This window comes from Typopeltis vanoorti, chromosome 21, assembly GCF_054136105.1.
Source record: "Typopeltis vanoorti isolate ZY-2024b chromosome 21, IOZ_Tvanoo_1.0, whole genome shotgun sequence".
Lineage (NCBI taxonomy): Eukaryota > Metazoa > Arthropoda > Arachnida > Uropygi > Thelyphonidae > Typopeltis > Typopeltis vanoorti.
Window position 1 is genome coordinate 21,590,036 of NC_143569.1, and position 17,138 is coordinate 21,607,173.

Consider the following 17,138-nt stretch of genomic DNA (forward strand, 5'->3'; position numbering starts at 1 on the left):
AATAAGTAAAAAATAGCTATTCTTCGGACAACTTGTTGAATGCGGAGTTCTAGGCATCGAAGGGAACACGAATCCACAAAAAAAACACACTCAGAACCGAGGCTCATTATATGGGTTTCCATGGGAAGATTGCAATATGTAACTCTCACATTTACTGGACGATATTGCATCTTGGTCCCACTGCAAAGAATGTGTACAGTGGACGGGGAAGCTTGGAAACCCATGTTATGAAGCGAGATATCACGCTACACCTTCTACTCGGTAGATGGACCGGGGCGAGTGTGGTGAATGCCCGGTGAAAGTTTGTTACCAGAGTGCATAATCCCAACTATGAAATTCGGAGGAGGCAGTGTGATGGTATGGTCCTGTTTTTCCTGGACCTCTGTGTTGCCACGAGCACCGAACTCCGAGAGGTAACTGAACATTCTGAACAATGAAATGCCTTCCTTATACTTTGTGGTGTTTCTACGGAACTAACCACTGTCTCTTTCAGGAAGACAATGCACCGTGTCATAAGGCTGCTACTGTAACTGCGTGGTTTGTTGACATGACCGTCACCACACATAACTGGCATCCAGAAAGTCCTGATCTCAACCCTACTGAACATCCGTGGGATGAACTGCGGCGTCAGGTAAGGTCAAGGGATGTTCTCTCCACAACAGTGCAGCGCCTCATTACATGCTAACAAAAAGAATGGTCTAAAATTCCCATTGATCTCTATCCTGCTCTTGTGTTAAATATGCCCCGTAGGATTGTTGCAGTTATCGCATCGAAAGGAGGTCCTTCATCTTATTAAAGTGGGCGCCACTGCTGTTTGTTCCTCACACTTCTCCGTTGACTTCTTTCCAAGCAGTGTATACGATCACTTCATAAAATGTTTATTTTAATTTTAATTAAAACATAGAATTGCAGTTAAACGACATGTCCTGATGTAAGGGTTCTCCATAACATGAAATCTTGGTTATCTCATTATATCAAAGATTACAAAAGGAGCAAAATGAACAAGTCGTTCAGAAATAATATAAATATACATATGGAATGAAACAGGTGAAGAAGAAAAATCTGGTTCGGTGAGTTTCTAAATAGAATATTAAAAAGTTGCAGTTTACGTTTAAGTAGACTTAAGAGAAAAAGAAAGGAAAGGTAAGAGACGAAAACAGCATAAACGGAATTCTCTGCAGAGTAGAAACAAGTAAAAAGAGATATATCAGATAGCAGTTGAGTGAATATGTGAGCGGTTTGCAATGAAATATTCCAGATTGCTCCCTTTGTCCAGGGAAGGTTCAAGAATTTTAGAGAGGTTTTCTGCACAAAAATACAAATGTTACATTAATTTTTTTTTAATGTTTGAGCGAAAAAGATTTTCAGGTTTACACAATCTCCTAAAACCGTGTTTGTCAATATCAGTCCGATAAAAGTTTTTGTTTCTGTGTGGGCGTCTGAAGATTTTCAAACATAAGTGAAGGTGAGGTGAGGAATTTTTTAATTTGCAAGACTCAGGAAATGATAGCTTTTGGGTAGCATTAAAGTTGACAACACTGTCCTCGCCGTATCGAAAAATGACTGAGAGAGAGAGAGAGAGAGATCGGATTTTATTCCCTTTGTTGAGAAAGCTTTAAAAGCATGGAATCTTGGCGCACTGTAAAGTAGAAAAAATTAGGAAGAGGATGAGCGTGTACTATCATCAGCAATACCATGAAGAGGTATTTGTATTTAGAGCGAAATTATATATTTTGAAGATGTAAAGGCTAGGAAAGTCTAAAGAGAACAAGCCGTCCATTACGATACGCACTGTTCCGGAATTACAAATTTAATTACGAAATTAAAAATCCCAGAATTACAAAGGATGGGAGTTTGTAGATAAAACCTCCACGCAAAATTCGATTCAAATGTCCTGGAAATCTTAACAAAGGCTGCAGACGTTTCCATCAGATATTTCTGTGTCGAGTATCCAGTGGTTATTGGCATAGGTAAAGATATCTGCTGTCGACAGAGAGATATAATCCATACAGGAAGACGTTTTTAATCAGTGATTAACTGGCGAATGTCTAGGAGTGAATGGGTTGGCTGTTTGTGACCTCATCCATTATTTTAGAAAGAAATGAAGAGAGGCAAAAAATTGATAGTTTGAAGACATGCTTTTGTCTCCGTTTTTAGAGTGAGTTAAGTATTGGATTGTTTTCGCACTTGAGGAGCAGATGCCAAAAGAGTTGAAAAATATAAACACAATAATGGATGATGTTACTTCTGGAGCGCAAATTTAGAGAATTCTTAATTTGCGCAAATTTAGTGGTTCCAGTCACATTCTTGCCGTTCGTGTGTGTGTGTGTGTGTGTGTGTGTGTGTGTGTGTGTGTGTGTGTGTGTGTGTGTGTGTGTGTGTGTGTGTGTGTGTGTGTGTGTGTGAGAGAGAGAGAGAGAGAGAGAGAGGGGGGGGGGAGGTAGGGAAGTAGATGGACGAAAAAGCACCCAATAGCATGGCCGTAGCAGGGAATCAGTAATAATGACATTACTATTTCTAGAGGAGACAATTTCTCTACGTGAGTTCATTTCGACATACGATATTGACTTATTCCTTTTTTTTCAACCGTTTGTAGCTTTGTGTAGATTGAGAGTGATGTTATAAATGTTTCCTGGATTTTTCAGTATAGCATTTGTGATATACCCATTTATTTATTTATGTTTTTTTAGGACTGCTTTTTTACATCTGACGGGAAACGAATGCTTGAATAATCAGCTGGAAGTCTGAATAAAATGGAAAATAAAGACGTGTCGGTGACTACACCAAGCAGGTGTTTCGATCAAGAGTGAAAACTGTAATATGACTAAAGAAAACGATGAGCACAAATGACGTAGTGCATCCCATTTCGCACCAGGGAAGTGCTGCTACGAGGCTGAGAAGGGTGTTCCATAACAAAGGCAACTTGCGTGAAGCTATGATCTAAGTTATCGAAAAGAATGCTAATATCTAATGCACTTAACAGAAATTGTGAAAAAAAAAAGATCCGGTTAGCAGAAAGCACCAAGTGTTTGGAATTTCGAAGAGCAAAGAGATCATCTATATTTTAACTGAAATATTTACGATTCAAAATTAATACAAAAGATAACCGTTAGTCATTTAGTATAAAACACACGCTTGCTTCTTCAGGTTTGAAGGTTATAATGATTTATTAATATGATATTATATCGCAGGAACCTAATAACATCAACTGATTTTATACGGATAATCTTTTTTATTTGTTTATTCTACAAGTATTTTGAAGAAAATCATTCGTTTCTCGGTGCAGATGCGAGGACTATAACATTCGACTTCTGCTTGGAAATATAGGTTTGAATGCTTTCTAGAACACGAGAAACTTTTGCAAAAATTTTTCCGCTGAATGGGAATTAGGCAGTATCACAAGAACGTGGATTTTTTCCTCCCAGAAACGTTTTTTTTTTTTTAAATCAGGCAAACTACAGCTGTATGGAACCAACCAACTCAGTCCAACCCAACCTAACTAAACCTTTTAAGAAAATCATAAGGTGAAGCATATTTAAGGTAGCTAAAAAAGATAATATATTTTTGCAACTGCTGAAACGCATCGTTCTCCCTACCAGAGCTTATTCAGTGTATGCCTGAAGATATTTCCTTCGTAATACAGCGCCAAGAACCACAGTTGCCCTTTTTTTAAAGAGTCATTAACTTCTAATTTTTTTTCGAAAATGCAAGGAACATTTAGTGCCTTTGTACTGAATGCTAACTCGCTCGTCACGTATGGAAGTAACGGGAATCTCCTGAAATTTAGAGTTTTCCTAAACTGCTAAACGGATACGTCGGCACCAGAGTATACACGCAGCTGATGTGAACAGAAGACAAACGTGAGAAAGAAAGATCCTTTTTTTTTTTTTGAATTATTGAACTGCTTTAATATCATTTAATAATGATACCGAAGCATATCAAATGGATAAACAGTACTGCTTTATGAATAGGATGCTCGTTCTGTGTGATTAAACGTAGAGATTTCGCAGAAAAAAGGAGATTTCCCATAGTTTGTCGCTAGTCAAATTTAATTACTGGAAACAAAAAATTTAATGATCCGCGAAATAAATTTTTCACAAGAAATAAAGATTAACTGTGTGGGAATCTTCTAAATGATTTTTGAGAAACTAAAATGTGAGCAATGGAATGATAGTTTGATGTCTGATTTGTATCACCTTTTTTTAAATGAGCTGAATATATGCTGACTTCCGTGTGCCCATGGGTTGATGTTCGACGAACACAGGGGATTGTCGAGACGATGCTGGACGACTGTTAATTCTGAATCACAAGTACTGAGGACAACTGTGGAGATGACAGCTACCCAAGGCCAGATGGCTTGTTGGTATCTAAACTATTTGGGATTCTTTTGATTTATTTCTGACGAAAGACTGGGAGGTAATTTTCTTTTATCATCTATGCAAGAGTTAGAGAAGGAGGAAAGAATTATGCCACGGGATCAGTTTATTTTTAGGTGATGTTTCTATAATAAATATACATGTAAGATAAAAAGAAGCATTGAAGAGTGGAAATTGTACTTAATGATATGAGGAAGGGAGGGAACAGATAGTGACAGTTCGACTGAAATTTGAACAGGAGGAGAAGGAGGAGAGTTTTCTGTCTTTGATACATTCAAAAGAAGTATCATCCAAATCCAAATATGGATTTGGATTTGTTCATTTTTGCAGCATTTACGAGCTTCAGTTTGTGCTAAGGCAAAAGACGAAGTTTTCGTCTCGATCCATATGTGATATACTGATTTTTTTATTCGTGTGACTATTCTGGAACATAGTTGTGGGAGAATTAAGGCCTAAACAGAGATCAGGGATTTTTGAGTGAAATGGGGTATAAAGGCCTTATTCTAGTTAGAACAACTAATTTATTCGATCGATGCATGCATTTTTCATCGGAGTAAAAAGGAAAAGTAATCAGACTTGGAAGGAGAGTTCATTCAAGTTATCCGATTCAAAAACATTGTAATGCCAAAGGAGAATATCAGGGTATAGGATGTTCGCAAAAAAACTCTGGCGAAATTATGATCCGCCAACATGTACTTGGAAGAAATTGTTAAAGAAAATATCAAGGGAATATCAAGAGAATGAGGATGATAATCTAGTATTCTGGTAGGTAGCAATCGTTAGGTTAGTGCGAATAACAAATACCTCAGCATGACATCTAGTTTGATCAGTGGAATTGACGAATAGAAGCATGTTTGACTAGAGACATCGTAAAATATGTACTACTCGCATTTGAACTGCTGTAGAAAATTTATCTCCTTGATTATTTATCTAAAGCTTCAGAGATAAATAATCGAAGATGTCCTGTTTAAATGTGTGAGCGAAGAATTTCATTGTCCGATATGAAAACTTTATCTTGCTTTTTGGAGGAAATAGGAGGCAAGTATTTTTCAATAGTTGGTCAATATAGCAGAATTTCCGAATTTCCTAACGTTTAGCCCCCGACGCACGGTACTAATATATGACAGATTTACAATCTTTTCGAGTGGCATGAACAAGAAAAACATTAAAAAAAATTTCTTCTCTCGTAATTGTGAAATTCTTCCGTAAAGGAATCTTCACACCACATTGGTATTTCATGTTATGGTTATTTTGTGAGAAGTTGGAGTGCAAATGAAGAAACTATTCATGAACAACCACAAAATCGAATTATTATATATATAAAAAAAGAGTAGGTAATATTAGTGCTGATATTTCTGCAACAATCTGTCGTATTTCGTTTTTTGTTTTTTTAAGACAAACATTTAGTGATATATGCAAGCCTAACGTCAAGTATAAATAAATAAAATTCAAAACTAATTTGAGATAAACATATAGAGCATATTAATCTAATCATAAAGAAACATAATTTTTCAACAAAAAAAAATGTTTACTGAAAAATTAAATTATAACTATTTTAACTGTTCTTTACATTTCCTTCCATTTGTGATGATTACTGGACTTAATGTTTTCACTGATTTCCAGCCAGCACTCTATATTCTGAATAAGCAACATCTTAATACTGTAAATGACAAAGTACTTTAGTTTACCAGAGGAAATTAACTTTTGGATGTTCGTTGCTCAGATAGATTCTTGCAATACTCAACTGGAAATATTTCATTTCATTAATCCAATAAATGAACTACTTTACTGTTAGCGTACCTCAGCAGTTACTACCCGCTACTCTGTGAGCACAGAAGAATAAATATTACTACGGACAACACACTCCCTTTTCCAATATTAAGCATAGCCTCGTGTTGCGACCAAGTCGGTGACTTCTAAACTTAATTTGGCAGCAAATTTTCCAATATTTGCATGAAGCGGAGCCTTAAGTTGGCTTCACAAAAGACAATAGTAACAGTAATAATAATTATGATGTTTGGACTACTATATTCTGTCAGGAAAGCCTGCCCAAATACTCTAAATTAAATCGAAAAATCATCAGTAAAGAATGACATATTGTTATTGTTATTTTAGAGTTACCGCCAAAGCAACTTAAGTTACGAAACCAGTGTATTTATGTCTGTTCATTTTGTGTGTTCTTCTAGCCGGTTTGTCTGTTTTGAAGGATAGAAAATTCTACTTTTCTGAATGATAAAACCTAATTTTCCGGAGGAAAATCCCTACCACCTCTGTGTGAAAAAAAAAAAGAGAATAAAAAGGTTAGGTAGCATTGCTAAGCAAGCGGCTACATATCCTAACCTCTTGTGACTTTTATAGGAAGAGGCTAGAATAGCTGCTAAGCCAGAAACAGCTATTGTAGTATAGAGCCTACTGTAGTGTTAAAGTTAGCTCCAAGCCGGTACCTGGCTATTGCAGTACTGAAACGCCGGTTTCGTAAAGTAAACGTTTGTAAGCTTTGTTATAGTCATCTGAAAATATGAACGTCGTATTCGATTTCGTTTAAATATATATAAAATTCTCTTAGCAAGATCCCACACAAGATAATTTGCATCCGAATATATCTTCCACTAAAATTATTTAATATGCATTCCTTAAAGCTCTATAGTTAATTTTTATTAATCTATGGTGACAAAGAAAAGTAAATTGAATGATATATTTATCTTGAATTAGTCAAAGCATACTATATCCAAAAATCAATAATTTATAATCCTTTTATCCCCATTTCATTTAAAGAAATAAAACAATGACTGCATTTTATGAACTCACTTCTGTCTTTGCACTTTTGTATAAAAGCCCTTCGCAAATCACTTGGCTGGTCGTTTAGATTATGCAAAAACACCGGAGGGAGCCACTGCAATAAAGTTTTTAAATTCTACCTTGATAGTTCAGGTAGTAAAATACTGATTGATTACCATAAAGGATGTGGATTTAAATGCAGTGTAAGGCCCGTCTTAAAAAAAAGTATTTTGTCGGGCTCTTCTCTATTATTTTTACCTTAATTTCAGGTAAAATATTACCTGGAATTACGGTAAAATTCCAGGAAGGAAATTGCTGCCACCTTCGTAAGACAGAATAATCTGCCTTCAGCTGAAGTCCTCAACTAAAGGCAGATTATCCTGTGGAATTCAAACTGAGGTGTTTCAAACATAGAGCGGACATGTTTCTTTCAGTTGAGCGGAAGGTATGTTCCTCCATAGGCTTAAATGAATAGTTATAATTGAGATCCTGAATGTATCTTTGCTTTCCTTCAGAAAAAACCTTTTATTTGCCTCAGAAAGTGTCCGTTTGTAAGGTGAGTTGGTTTGATATTACGCCCAAAGCAACTCCCGCTATGATGCCAGCATCTTATATCTATTCTATTAACCGAGTGCGTGTTGACCCATTTTCTGTAGTTGTTGGTTTTAGGTTCAAATGAATGTATCTGTGTATCAACTGAGCGTGACCTAGCGATCTTGTCTTGGGTTCCGTGATATGGATGTTTGTGGGGTGAAGAGAAGCCTTCATTTGGAGTTCAATACTATATTTTTGCTACTGACATGGTCATAGATAATTCATACCTACGATAAGTAGGAGTGAGCATATTGAAACATTTTCCTAAAATTAACATCTTTTTTCAACATAACCTCTTCTTTTTCTTTTATTTCTTTTGCAGAACGATAGTTAAAATTATAAGTGAACATATAGCATTACGTCAGTATACTTGAAAAGAAACACGGATTGTCCCATTCAGGCTAACTTATCAGTCCAGTAACGCCAATAAAACACGCTTCCTATTTTAAGAAAAGAAAACTATCTGGAACATAAGGTTATCTCATGCCACTTAGTGTTAAAATAGCAGACAATGTTTCAATGAGCATAATTTTCGCAAACAGATAACTTAAGCACATTGTAATGAAACGATGTTTCTTTTCGAAGTCTCGGTTCTGCGTCTTTATCTTGTTTTTAGGCATTACATTCCTTTTCCCTTTTTAGTTTCTGTTTTTTACGGTATTTCTTATTTCGTCATTCTCACCTTCATTTCAGCAAGTTCCTCCAGTAATCTTCATATCGATATCTCTGTAATTACAATCTCCTGGTCATTGCATTGGATTCAGATATACTGCATGTAGCATGCACAATAAAAACATTATTTGAATTATTATAGATTTCAAAATACATAAAGATCGGAACATGCACAGCGAATATTTTTGTAAAGGGAAATCCACAAAGCTGAAGAAAATTTCACTAAACACTCATTTAATACGAAAACATATTTTTACAGATATTCTTCTCTGGAAGCAGCGTCAAAAATTGAAGTACGATCAAGCAGGGTGACTTCAATAACAAATTACATTCACGAATTAATTTCATTAGAATTAAAAACTAATCAATAGGAGAACATATGTTTTTCTTTTTCTTTTCTCTTTCTTTTTTCTTTTTTTAATGTGTACTTTTAATTTAATGGTGTACTTAATTTAATGATGACTGCTGTTAGCTAGAAATAAAAGCATGTCGACTATCGATAAGCATTTATTTAAGCAATGATGAATCACCTATTAACACTTCCAGTCTAATACGAGAAAACTAAGAAGGCAAACATAACAAGAGCTTTATCATCAGCAGCCGATGAAACCACCTAATAACTACTCTATAAAGGTCAAAAGTGCCAACATAGTATAAAGGCACGATATTTTTTTAGTTTTCCGATGCAGAGCAGTATCGCTGTGGTGATCGGTTGCAGCACTCGTCACTGTTATTAAGAAAGAGGTATACACTATTTCATGTCAAGTAGAGCGATTATGTAAATGTGTAAAGATTACAGATAAATATTAGTTTCGTAAAATGCTTAAACAGTATTTTTCTCATAAATTTTTAACGCCGGAAAAGAAAAACAGAAATATCTCTTAAGAAGAATATAAGATTGCCGTGAATTTAAAGTTGCAGTTCCAGTTTAAATAGAGAAGAAAGCCGTAGTATTTAAAAGAGTGATTAACAATGCCTGAAATTTTAAATAAAAGAAATATCGGCTGAAAACAAAGTTTATTTGAAGTAAGTACATTTGAAGCCAAAAAATAAATAAATATATAAATAAAAATAACCAATTGTTCCGTTTTTTCCTTTTGAATGACATCATTTTCTTTTTCTATTTTTTTTTTTTTCATATAATCATCAGACTAATCTTGTATTTATATTATACTGCAGTTTTCAGGGGTTCGTAAATAATTTTTGAAGTGGTTGCCATAAGATAATTAACAGTGGGCAGGCAACAAACTCTCAAAACAGGAGATTTACTGTTGAAACAAACTATTTGATTTTTAAGACCATGGATTTAATATACATATATACAAATCGTCTACTAGTTTCGCTAGCTATACTGTCTAGCTTTGTCAAGACGAGCAAGATTATGCTAGTATTAAATGCAAAAACAAAAGAATGAAGTAAATGTTAAAAACAGACAAATTGGCGTGCACGCGAGACATCACACGCTTAAGGCGTGAAGACTTAGTTATTGTTATTAAGTTGCGTTATGTAATTTTTCGCGTAATTTAGTTCCGTTAAACTTAATGAATTTAACAAATTTTCCACATGTCTTTTAATATTATTCCCTGGATTCTATTGAGATTATTACCTGTTGTAGGACTACTGCAACTTCTTTAAAGGTTATACATCTAAAACCCTCTTTGACACATGGCATGGAACTGTTGTCCAAATCTATTGAATGCTTTGAAGTTGAGAAATGGTGTGCTAACCCTATGGTATCTGTTCTATTATGATTGACATCTCCGACAAGTTCCTTCTTTCGAAAGAAGGAACACGTCAGAGATGTCAATCATAATAGAAGAGGGTTTTAGATGTACAACCTTTAAATAAGCTGCTAGTCTTACAACAGGTAATAATCTCAATAGAAACCAGGGAATAATATTAAAAGACATGTGGAAAAATTTGTTAAATTCATTAAGTTTAACGGAACTAAATTACGAAAAATTACATAACGCAACTTAATAACAATAACTAAGTCTTCACGCCTTATGCGTGTGATGTCACACGTGCACTCCAATTTGTCTGTTTTAAACCGTTACTTCATTCTTTTGTTTTTGCATTTAATACTAGCATAATCTTACTCGTCTTGATAAAGCTAGACAGTTGCAGCTAGCGAAACTAGTAGACGATTTATATATATGTTTATTAAATCCATGGTCTTAAAAATCAAATAGTTTGTTTCAATTTTAATGAAAAGGACCAAATAACAACTTGTGGGTGGTTGGTGCAAAGTATTAATCGTATTAATCATAGTGCGCATATTGAGAAATAAACACTTCACAACTCATATTCATTACATGCAATTTTAAGAGTAATACACAGATGGATATTATTCTTAAAACTAAAATTTTAAGAATTCTGAAGTGATCGTGGGAAATAAGCATCCTTGATATATTTGAGTTCCATTTCCCTTGTTCACTTCTAAAATTTGATATGCCTATAATCAAATAGCTTCAATCAAAATTTTATCATTAGCAATTTATTTCCTGAAAATTGTCTAAGCCTCCAACAGTTCTAGAGAGAGAGAGAGAGAGAGAGAGATAGTACAAAGCAATTTTAAAATATTTATCTTATAAATTATCAGCTTCTTTTTCGTTTATTTTTTGACAAGAAAAAAAGTATCTAATTTGATTGCTGCATTCGCCGATACGAGAAAATGAATTTAACTCAAATTATCTGAATAAAAATCCGTTTTTATTAATTATACTATATAAATGAAATTTTGTAGTTAAACCTAAACTAATATAAAAAGAAATAAAATAATGATTTAGGATTAGCCAATGGATTCATTGCGAGAGTGTTTTCATTTGGTACAAAATTGCAACAGAGTTCAGGTCTTGAAATATGTAATAAAAATGTCTGGTTCTGCTGTTCCATGTTTAAATTTAGAAAGCAAGCAACTTCATCATGCGCATTTATGCGCAAACTAATTCTAATCCAATAACTTTAAAAAAAATTCTATATATGAGTTATTCGTGTTTTTGTTTTTCTTATTTCTTTTTTTTTCTCCTAGATTTATTTACTGACTTTCATTCTTTTCATCAAATGGGAAATTTTTTGAAAGGTTTATTAAGTTCATTATTCTAATCCACTGGCTTCATGGAGGGTTACTCTTCCTCTGCTTACTTTTCTTTCCATTTCGTTAGTTATTAACAGGAAAAGCAGGACCATACTATCACATTACCACCTCTGAATTTCATAATTGTGGTTAAGCGAAAACAGCAGTCCTTGTATTTCTCCTACTTCATAGTCTCAGAATATTCTTGAATTGTTTTCCACTCAACCAACTTGTGAAATTTACACTCATGAAGAACAAATGTATGGTGGTTGAACTTTAATTTTGAACATACAGCTTTCTTGGTATAGCAGTACTAATCTTCTTTTTGTAATTTTAATATATTTACCAAAACAACAAAAACATAGTTGTGGAGACACATTTCCCCATTTCCGTGATGATATAATAATGACGCTTGCATTTATGTACACTGTATGTACTGTATTTACCTTTAATGTCAAATCCCATCAACTAGTGAACTATTGGCACTGCACTTACTGAATTCAACATATATCAAGCAATTATCTCTGCTATAACGTCTTAATTACTGTCGAAATGTGAGCTTTGGGTAACTGGCTATTTCAGGTAGGCGGTAAAATAATTTCTAGTTATTCCCTGATGTTTTAAACATTAAAATAGCATTAAAAACATTAAAATGGGAAATGTGAACATAAAATATTTTACAATCTATTTTAATTTCTTATTATTCAAATTATGGGTGTTAGGAAAAGTACAAGGCTATTTCCAAATTCCGTTACAAAAGTAAAATTAGTATCCTTTCATTCAAGAAAGAAGTTCATTATTTGTCAATGTAAGTAACGTAATAGGAAAGTTGCAGAAAATGTAGCGCCAAGAAAATGTTGGCTCTACATTTTCAGATCCAGATTACTGATATTAGGGATTCAGAATACTGATTATACAGTAATCTGAGTAACCTATCCATGGCAAACTGCACATCTGGAAAATGTCATCTGTAAATATCCAACAAGAAATCGATTTATGATGTGTAAGATTTGATACCCTTCAACATGCGTTGTTTCAGTCTTCTGATCTATCATAAACTCTACATCTAGCTGATGTCTTGTCAATCACCAGGTTTCAGGAAGGAGTAAGAATTGCATTTTATATTAATTAATGACGGACAACCGCTACCAGATGTGAAGCATACTATCAGAACTAACTCCTCGCAATTACAAATGTGAAGTGTTATTATACACTGCTTAGAAAGAAGTCAAGAGACACATAGTGTGAGGAACAAGGAGTCATGGCGCCCACCGTAGTAAGAAGTAGGACCTCCGCTGTGCGGCAATCCTACAGTGCATACTTTTTAAGTGAGTACGATAGTGAACAATGGGAATTTTGGACCATTCTTCCCATAGGCATGTAATGAGGCCTCGGCCAATTCTCCGGCGGACGACCCTGGACCTCACCCGAAGCTGCAGTTCATCAAACAGATGTTCAATAGGGTTGAGATCAGGGCCCTATGGAACCCCGTCAAACGTCGTGACGTTCATGTACAAAAACCGCGAAGTAACAGCAGCAGCAGCCCTATGACACAGTACATTCTTTTGTTGAAAGAGAACGGTCAGCTCCGTAGAAACACCAAAAAAGTAGGAGGCACATTGTCCAGAAAGTTCAGATACCTGTCGGAGTTCAGTGCTCGTGGCAACACAAACAGAGGTGCGAGGCTAAAACAGGAAAAACAGGACCATACTATCACACTGCCACCTCCAAGTTTCATAGTTGTGGTTACGACTTTGGTACGAGACGTTCACCGCCATACCCCCACCTGTTACACCCACTTCTCAGTAGTGGGTGTACTGATTCGTCCCTTCATAACACAGCTTTCCAAGCTTCCACGTCCCACTGTATACTGAAATCAACGCTGCATGTTGGTTCGGGTAATATGGGGTTTACGTATTACGGTCTTATCATGGAAAACCATGTTGTGAGCCTCTGTCAGCCCAAGGGTTTGGGAGATTCGTGTTCCCCTCGATGCCTGGAACTCCGCATTCAACATGTTGGCCAACGAATGCCAGTTTTTACGAATTATCCTTCGTAGCACCATACGGTCACGTTCGCTAAATGTGGTGGGGCATCCACTATGGGTAGTACTTGTAGTAGACTCACTGGGCTTCAATCTTAGTAAAGTGTCACTGATTGGTGACCTGGGATGATCCAATTTGTGAACAATTTGCCGAATAGAGAGGCCTGTGATATGGCATCCTATCATAACGCCTCTTTCAAACTTCGTCCGTTCCCCTCTCGCAGCCGTTTCATCCGGACAAAGTTGCACTGACTTGGAAGCATCATATTGCTCCAATTTATACTGGCTACAAACACGTTACTCGTTACATGGCGCGATGCACCTTGCCCATTAGATGTGTCCTTTGACTTCTTTCCAAGCAGTGTAGAGCGTTATATTATATCAAGTCACAGCATGATGAAAACATGCGGCTTCATCGGTATAACCCAGCAGGATCCACAAGCGTATTTTATGAACATGTTCCTGGTCACCAAATAAATACATTCTAAACCTATACATAGCATCGTTCACTAAAGTAAACGAACTCCGAATTCTAGCATTTTATGTATACATGCATGCACCCAAAAGAACAAGGCGAATGCTATCCCTAAGGAGTGTTTTGCTGCAATCCTTCTGTGCCAGCATAACTTATAAAAGTGAGTTCGAAATTCACTTTGATAATTGATATTTTATTTTCATTAACTTAGCTGGCTAATGTAAGAAACAGACACATTTTTCTCTTTCTGTAAATAATACTTCTGGTTCTATGCAATCTACGATCATTGCGAGTTGTGAGCCTTAGAAATGTTATTTCTACATATTAATGGGCTTAATTTTGGCATCGAAATTTAGCTCATTTCTGTCGGAAAAGAAGACTACAAACGAGAAATCAAAGTAATTCTCAGGAAGACAGGATTATGACGATATCATAAGGAAAAGGACATATCCCAGGTGTTAGACTTCCATCGGGAATATATGATTAAACTTATAAGTAGCATTTATGACCAAGACAGAAAAAAAAAACATTCTTAAAGAGGATCACGCACATAAACATTTTCTAGCAATAAGCATTGTTTATACAACTTTTATCTTTTTGCCACGTACTCTCATGTGCCATATTAGAAAACTTACTAAAGCAAATCTCGAGACTCTTTAAGAGATTATTTTCATTTCATCAAGAACTTATTTCTATTTCGGAAAACTCTCCTGAGTCTGTCTTTATGAAATTTTCTTCTTTCCCCTCTCCCGTCTCTATTCTCCTTTCCTTGGTGAAACTAATCACTTAGAATAGCAATTGATAGTTCTTGTCCCTGCTCACCCTTTCTTCGTTGGCACACATACACAGTGGTGACGGCAGTGTTGTAATTAGTTTGAAGTGACATTTGCTGCGGTAATTGACGTCGATCAACAGGATGAGAGAATGTCACGTGCAACACATAGTTGGAGAAACTTTTCGCAGCAATGGATTATAGCTGTTGATGCATTATTAAAGCTTAGTTTGCGGTTGTTATTGATGGTAACAACCGAAGTTATATACTTAACTTCTAGATATCTCTATGTTCTACAGAAGCTACTCAGTATTTGAAAGAAAGGGAACATTTATAACGTGAAAATGTTAATATGAAACCCTCAATGGAACTCATAATAATTAAAAAAGGGCCAAAGCTATTTGAAATTATTTTGTGACTATTTTTAAAGCAATTTTGTTATGCGCGATACGAGCTGATAGTATTTAATGTTGCTAACAGAAGCATCGAATAAAGAACATAACGCTTCATGTATCTCAATACACATTATGCAATAAATAATATCAAACAGGATAACTCAACAGGTCATTTCCATATAAATTAAAAACATGTTAGCGCAACAAAAAGCCAAAATGTAGAAAATTAATCTTTTGATAACACAACATACAGATTTCAATATGGAAAATGTTCTGAGAAAAGCGATAAAAGTCCCTTGCATACAGAGTTTCTGTAGCACAATATATTTTTAAACTAAAAAATCGTGAGGAGGTCAGTTTTCAACTGAAAGTGAGTTAGCCCGTCTCATACAGAGGTTACAAGGTTATTCCTTCCGAATCTCCGGTTTGTCTTTTGTTGCAAACAGGCAAGAAAGGTGCACTTAACAGACCTATACCAGTGACCTTAACCGTCAGTTCTTTCGGGCGTAATTTTAACCCTCCACTAATTTGAAACTGCATATCTGAAGCATTAGAAATTCAACTGCAGCCAGATTTAGATAATTAAACTATGTAAATTTATATACTTTATTAAGAAAAATAAGCTTATTTTGACTGAAATAAATCCAATATCCGCTGTGGACCTGCTAACATCAAATAATGTGTCTATGGTCAACACAGTGGATTTTATGACAAAATTGACAATATCATATTTCTTCAGGAGTAATTTTTTCCCTTTCCTTAGTACACGTACATCGGTGCGCCTACTGAAGATTTACAGACATGATACACTTTCGTTATAACTACTTCTTTATTTATCTGCACAATCAAAAAAATTTAGATCTGATATGCTAATACCATGATTAGTACGTACGTATATACTAATACCATGATTAGGCGGTACATCCTGCATTCCCCTTGATATCCTAAAGAACTTCTTGAAAGCAGTTTATTTTATTTTCTTACCAATTTCACCCCACGAGAGTCAGACCAATACCGTACGCAAGCAAGTGATCAGAGATAAATAAGAAACATACAGACAAACTTTATTAAAGTTTGTTAATGTGTTTTTAAAAAGTTGGAAGTGGATTCATTAAGGAAAGCGGTGTGGAGGAGACTGTTCCAAAGAACAAAGGTGAACAAAATAAAAGCTCTTGTTATTTGGATTTACAACTGAAGATGGCCAGTGCATTCTTTCTGTTTAAATGTGTGTGATCTTCTGGCTAGTCTGCCTGTTTTGCAGGATGAAAAACCCGAGTTTCCTGGAAGAAAAACTCAGGTACCTCCGTAAAGGAGCAGCCAACTCATCTTTTCAGTTGAAAAGTCCTATAAATTTTCTTCGCGTTACAGAAGAATTCGAACCCATGCCTTTCCCACCAAATAGCATTTTCGATACTGGAGGCATTCATAGAATGAAAAAGCAAGATTCAACATTTTTGACAAGATGTTCGTGCCATAAATTTTGAATTTGAACGTATGCGGATACTGATCAGCAGCTGCTTGTGCTCTTGCACTATTAGAGGAAAGCGATGGCAGTGGCTAGTTCGGTTGAGCACAAACCTGAAAATATTCAAAGAAGACACAATGCAGAAACGGAGTATACATGAGAAAGTGACAAGAGAAAGCCTGTGACAGTATCAAGGACTCTTAAGATGGTCCCCACCACTACCAAGATCGAGCGGAATTTCAATCCATAAAATGTCAGGAGTTGTGCAAAAGAGCAGCAAGCCTCCTGGAAGCTGAGGAGGTCATAGATGCGATGATCCCATACGAGGATCCCATAGGAGAGCCTACAGGTGAGCACAAATCTAAGAAGAGATATCTGATACTGAGGAAGAACGGAATATTATCAAAAGCAATGGGAATAGAAGCAAGATTTTTTCGGTTTTCATCCAGGAAAACAGAACTGTAGTTTAGCATCACAGAAATTTACCAGAC

General features: G+C 35.5%; 1 protein-coding gene across 1 annotated transcript in view; it reads left to right on the forward strand.

The window, feature by feature from the left end:
- The first annotated feature begins 547 nt into the window (after positions 1-547).
- LOC150094668 (adenylate cyclase type 8-like) overlaps positions 548-17,138 on the forward strand; it is a 259,683-nt gene continuing 243,092 nt past the window's right edge. The window contains exon 1 of the mRNA XM_090411618.1: positions 548-631. Within this exon, the coding sequence (XP_090267744.1) occupies positions 548-631 (84 nt within the window). The remainder of the gene's footprint in view (positions 632-17,138) is intronic.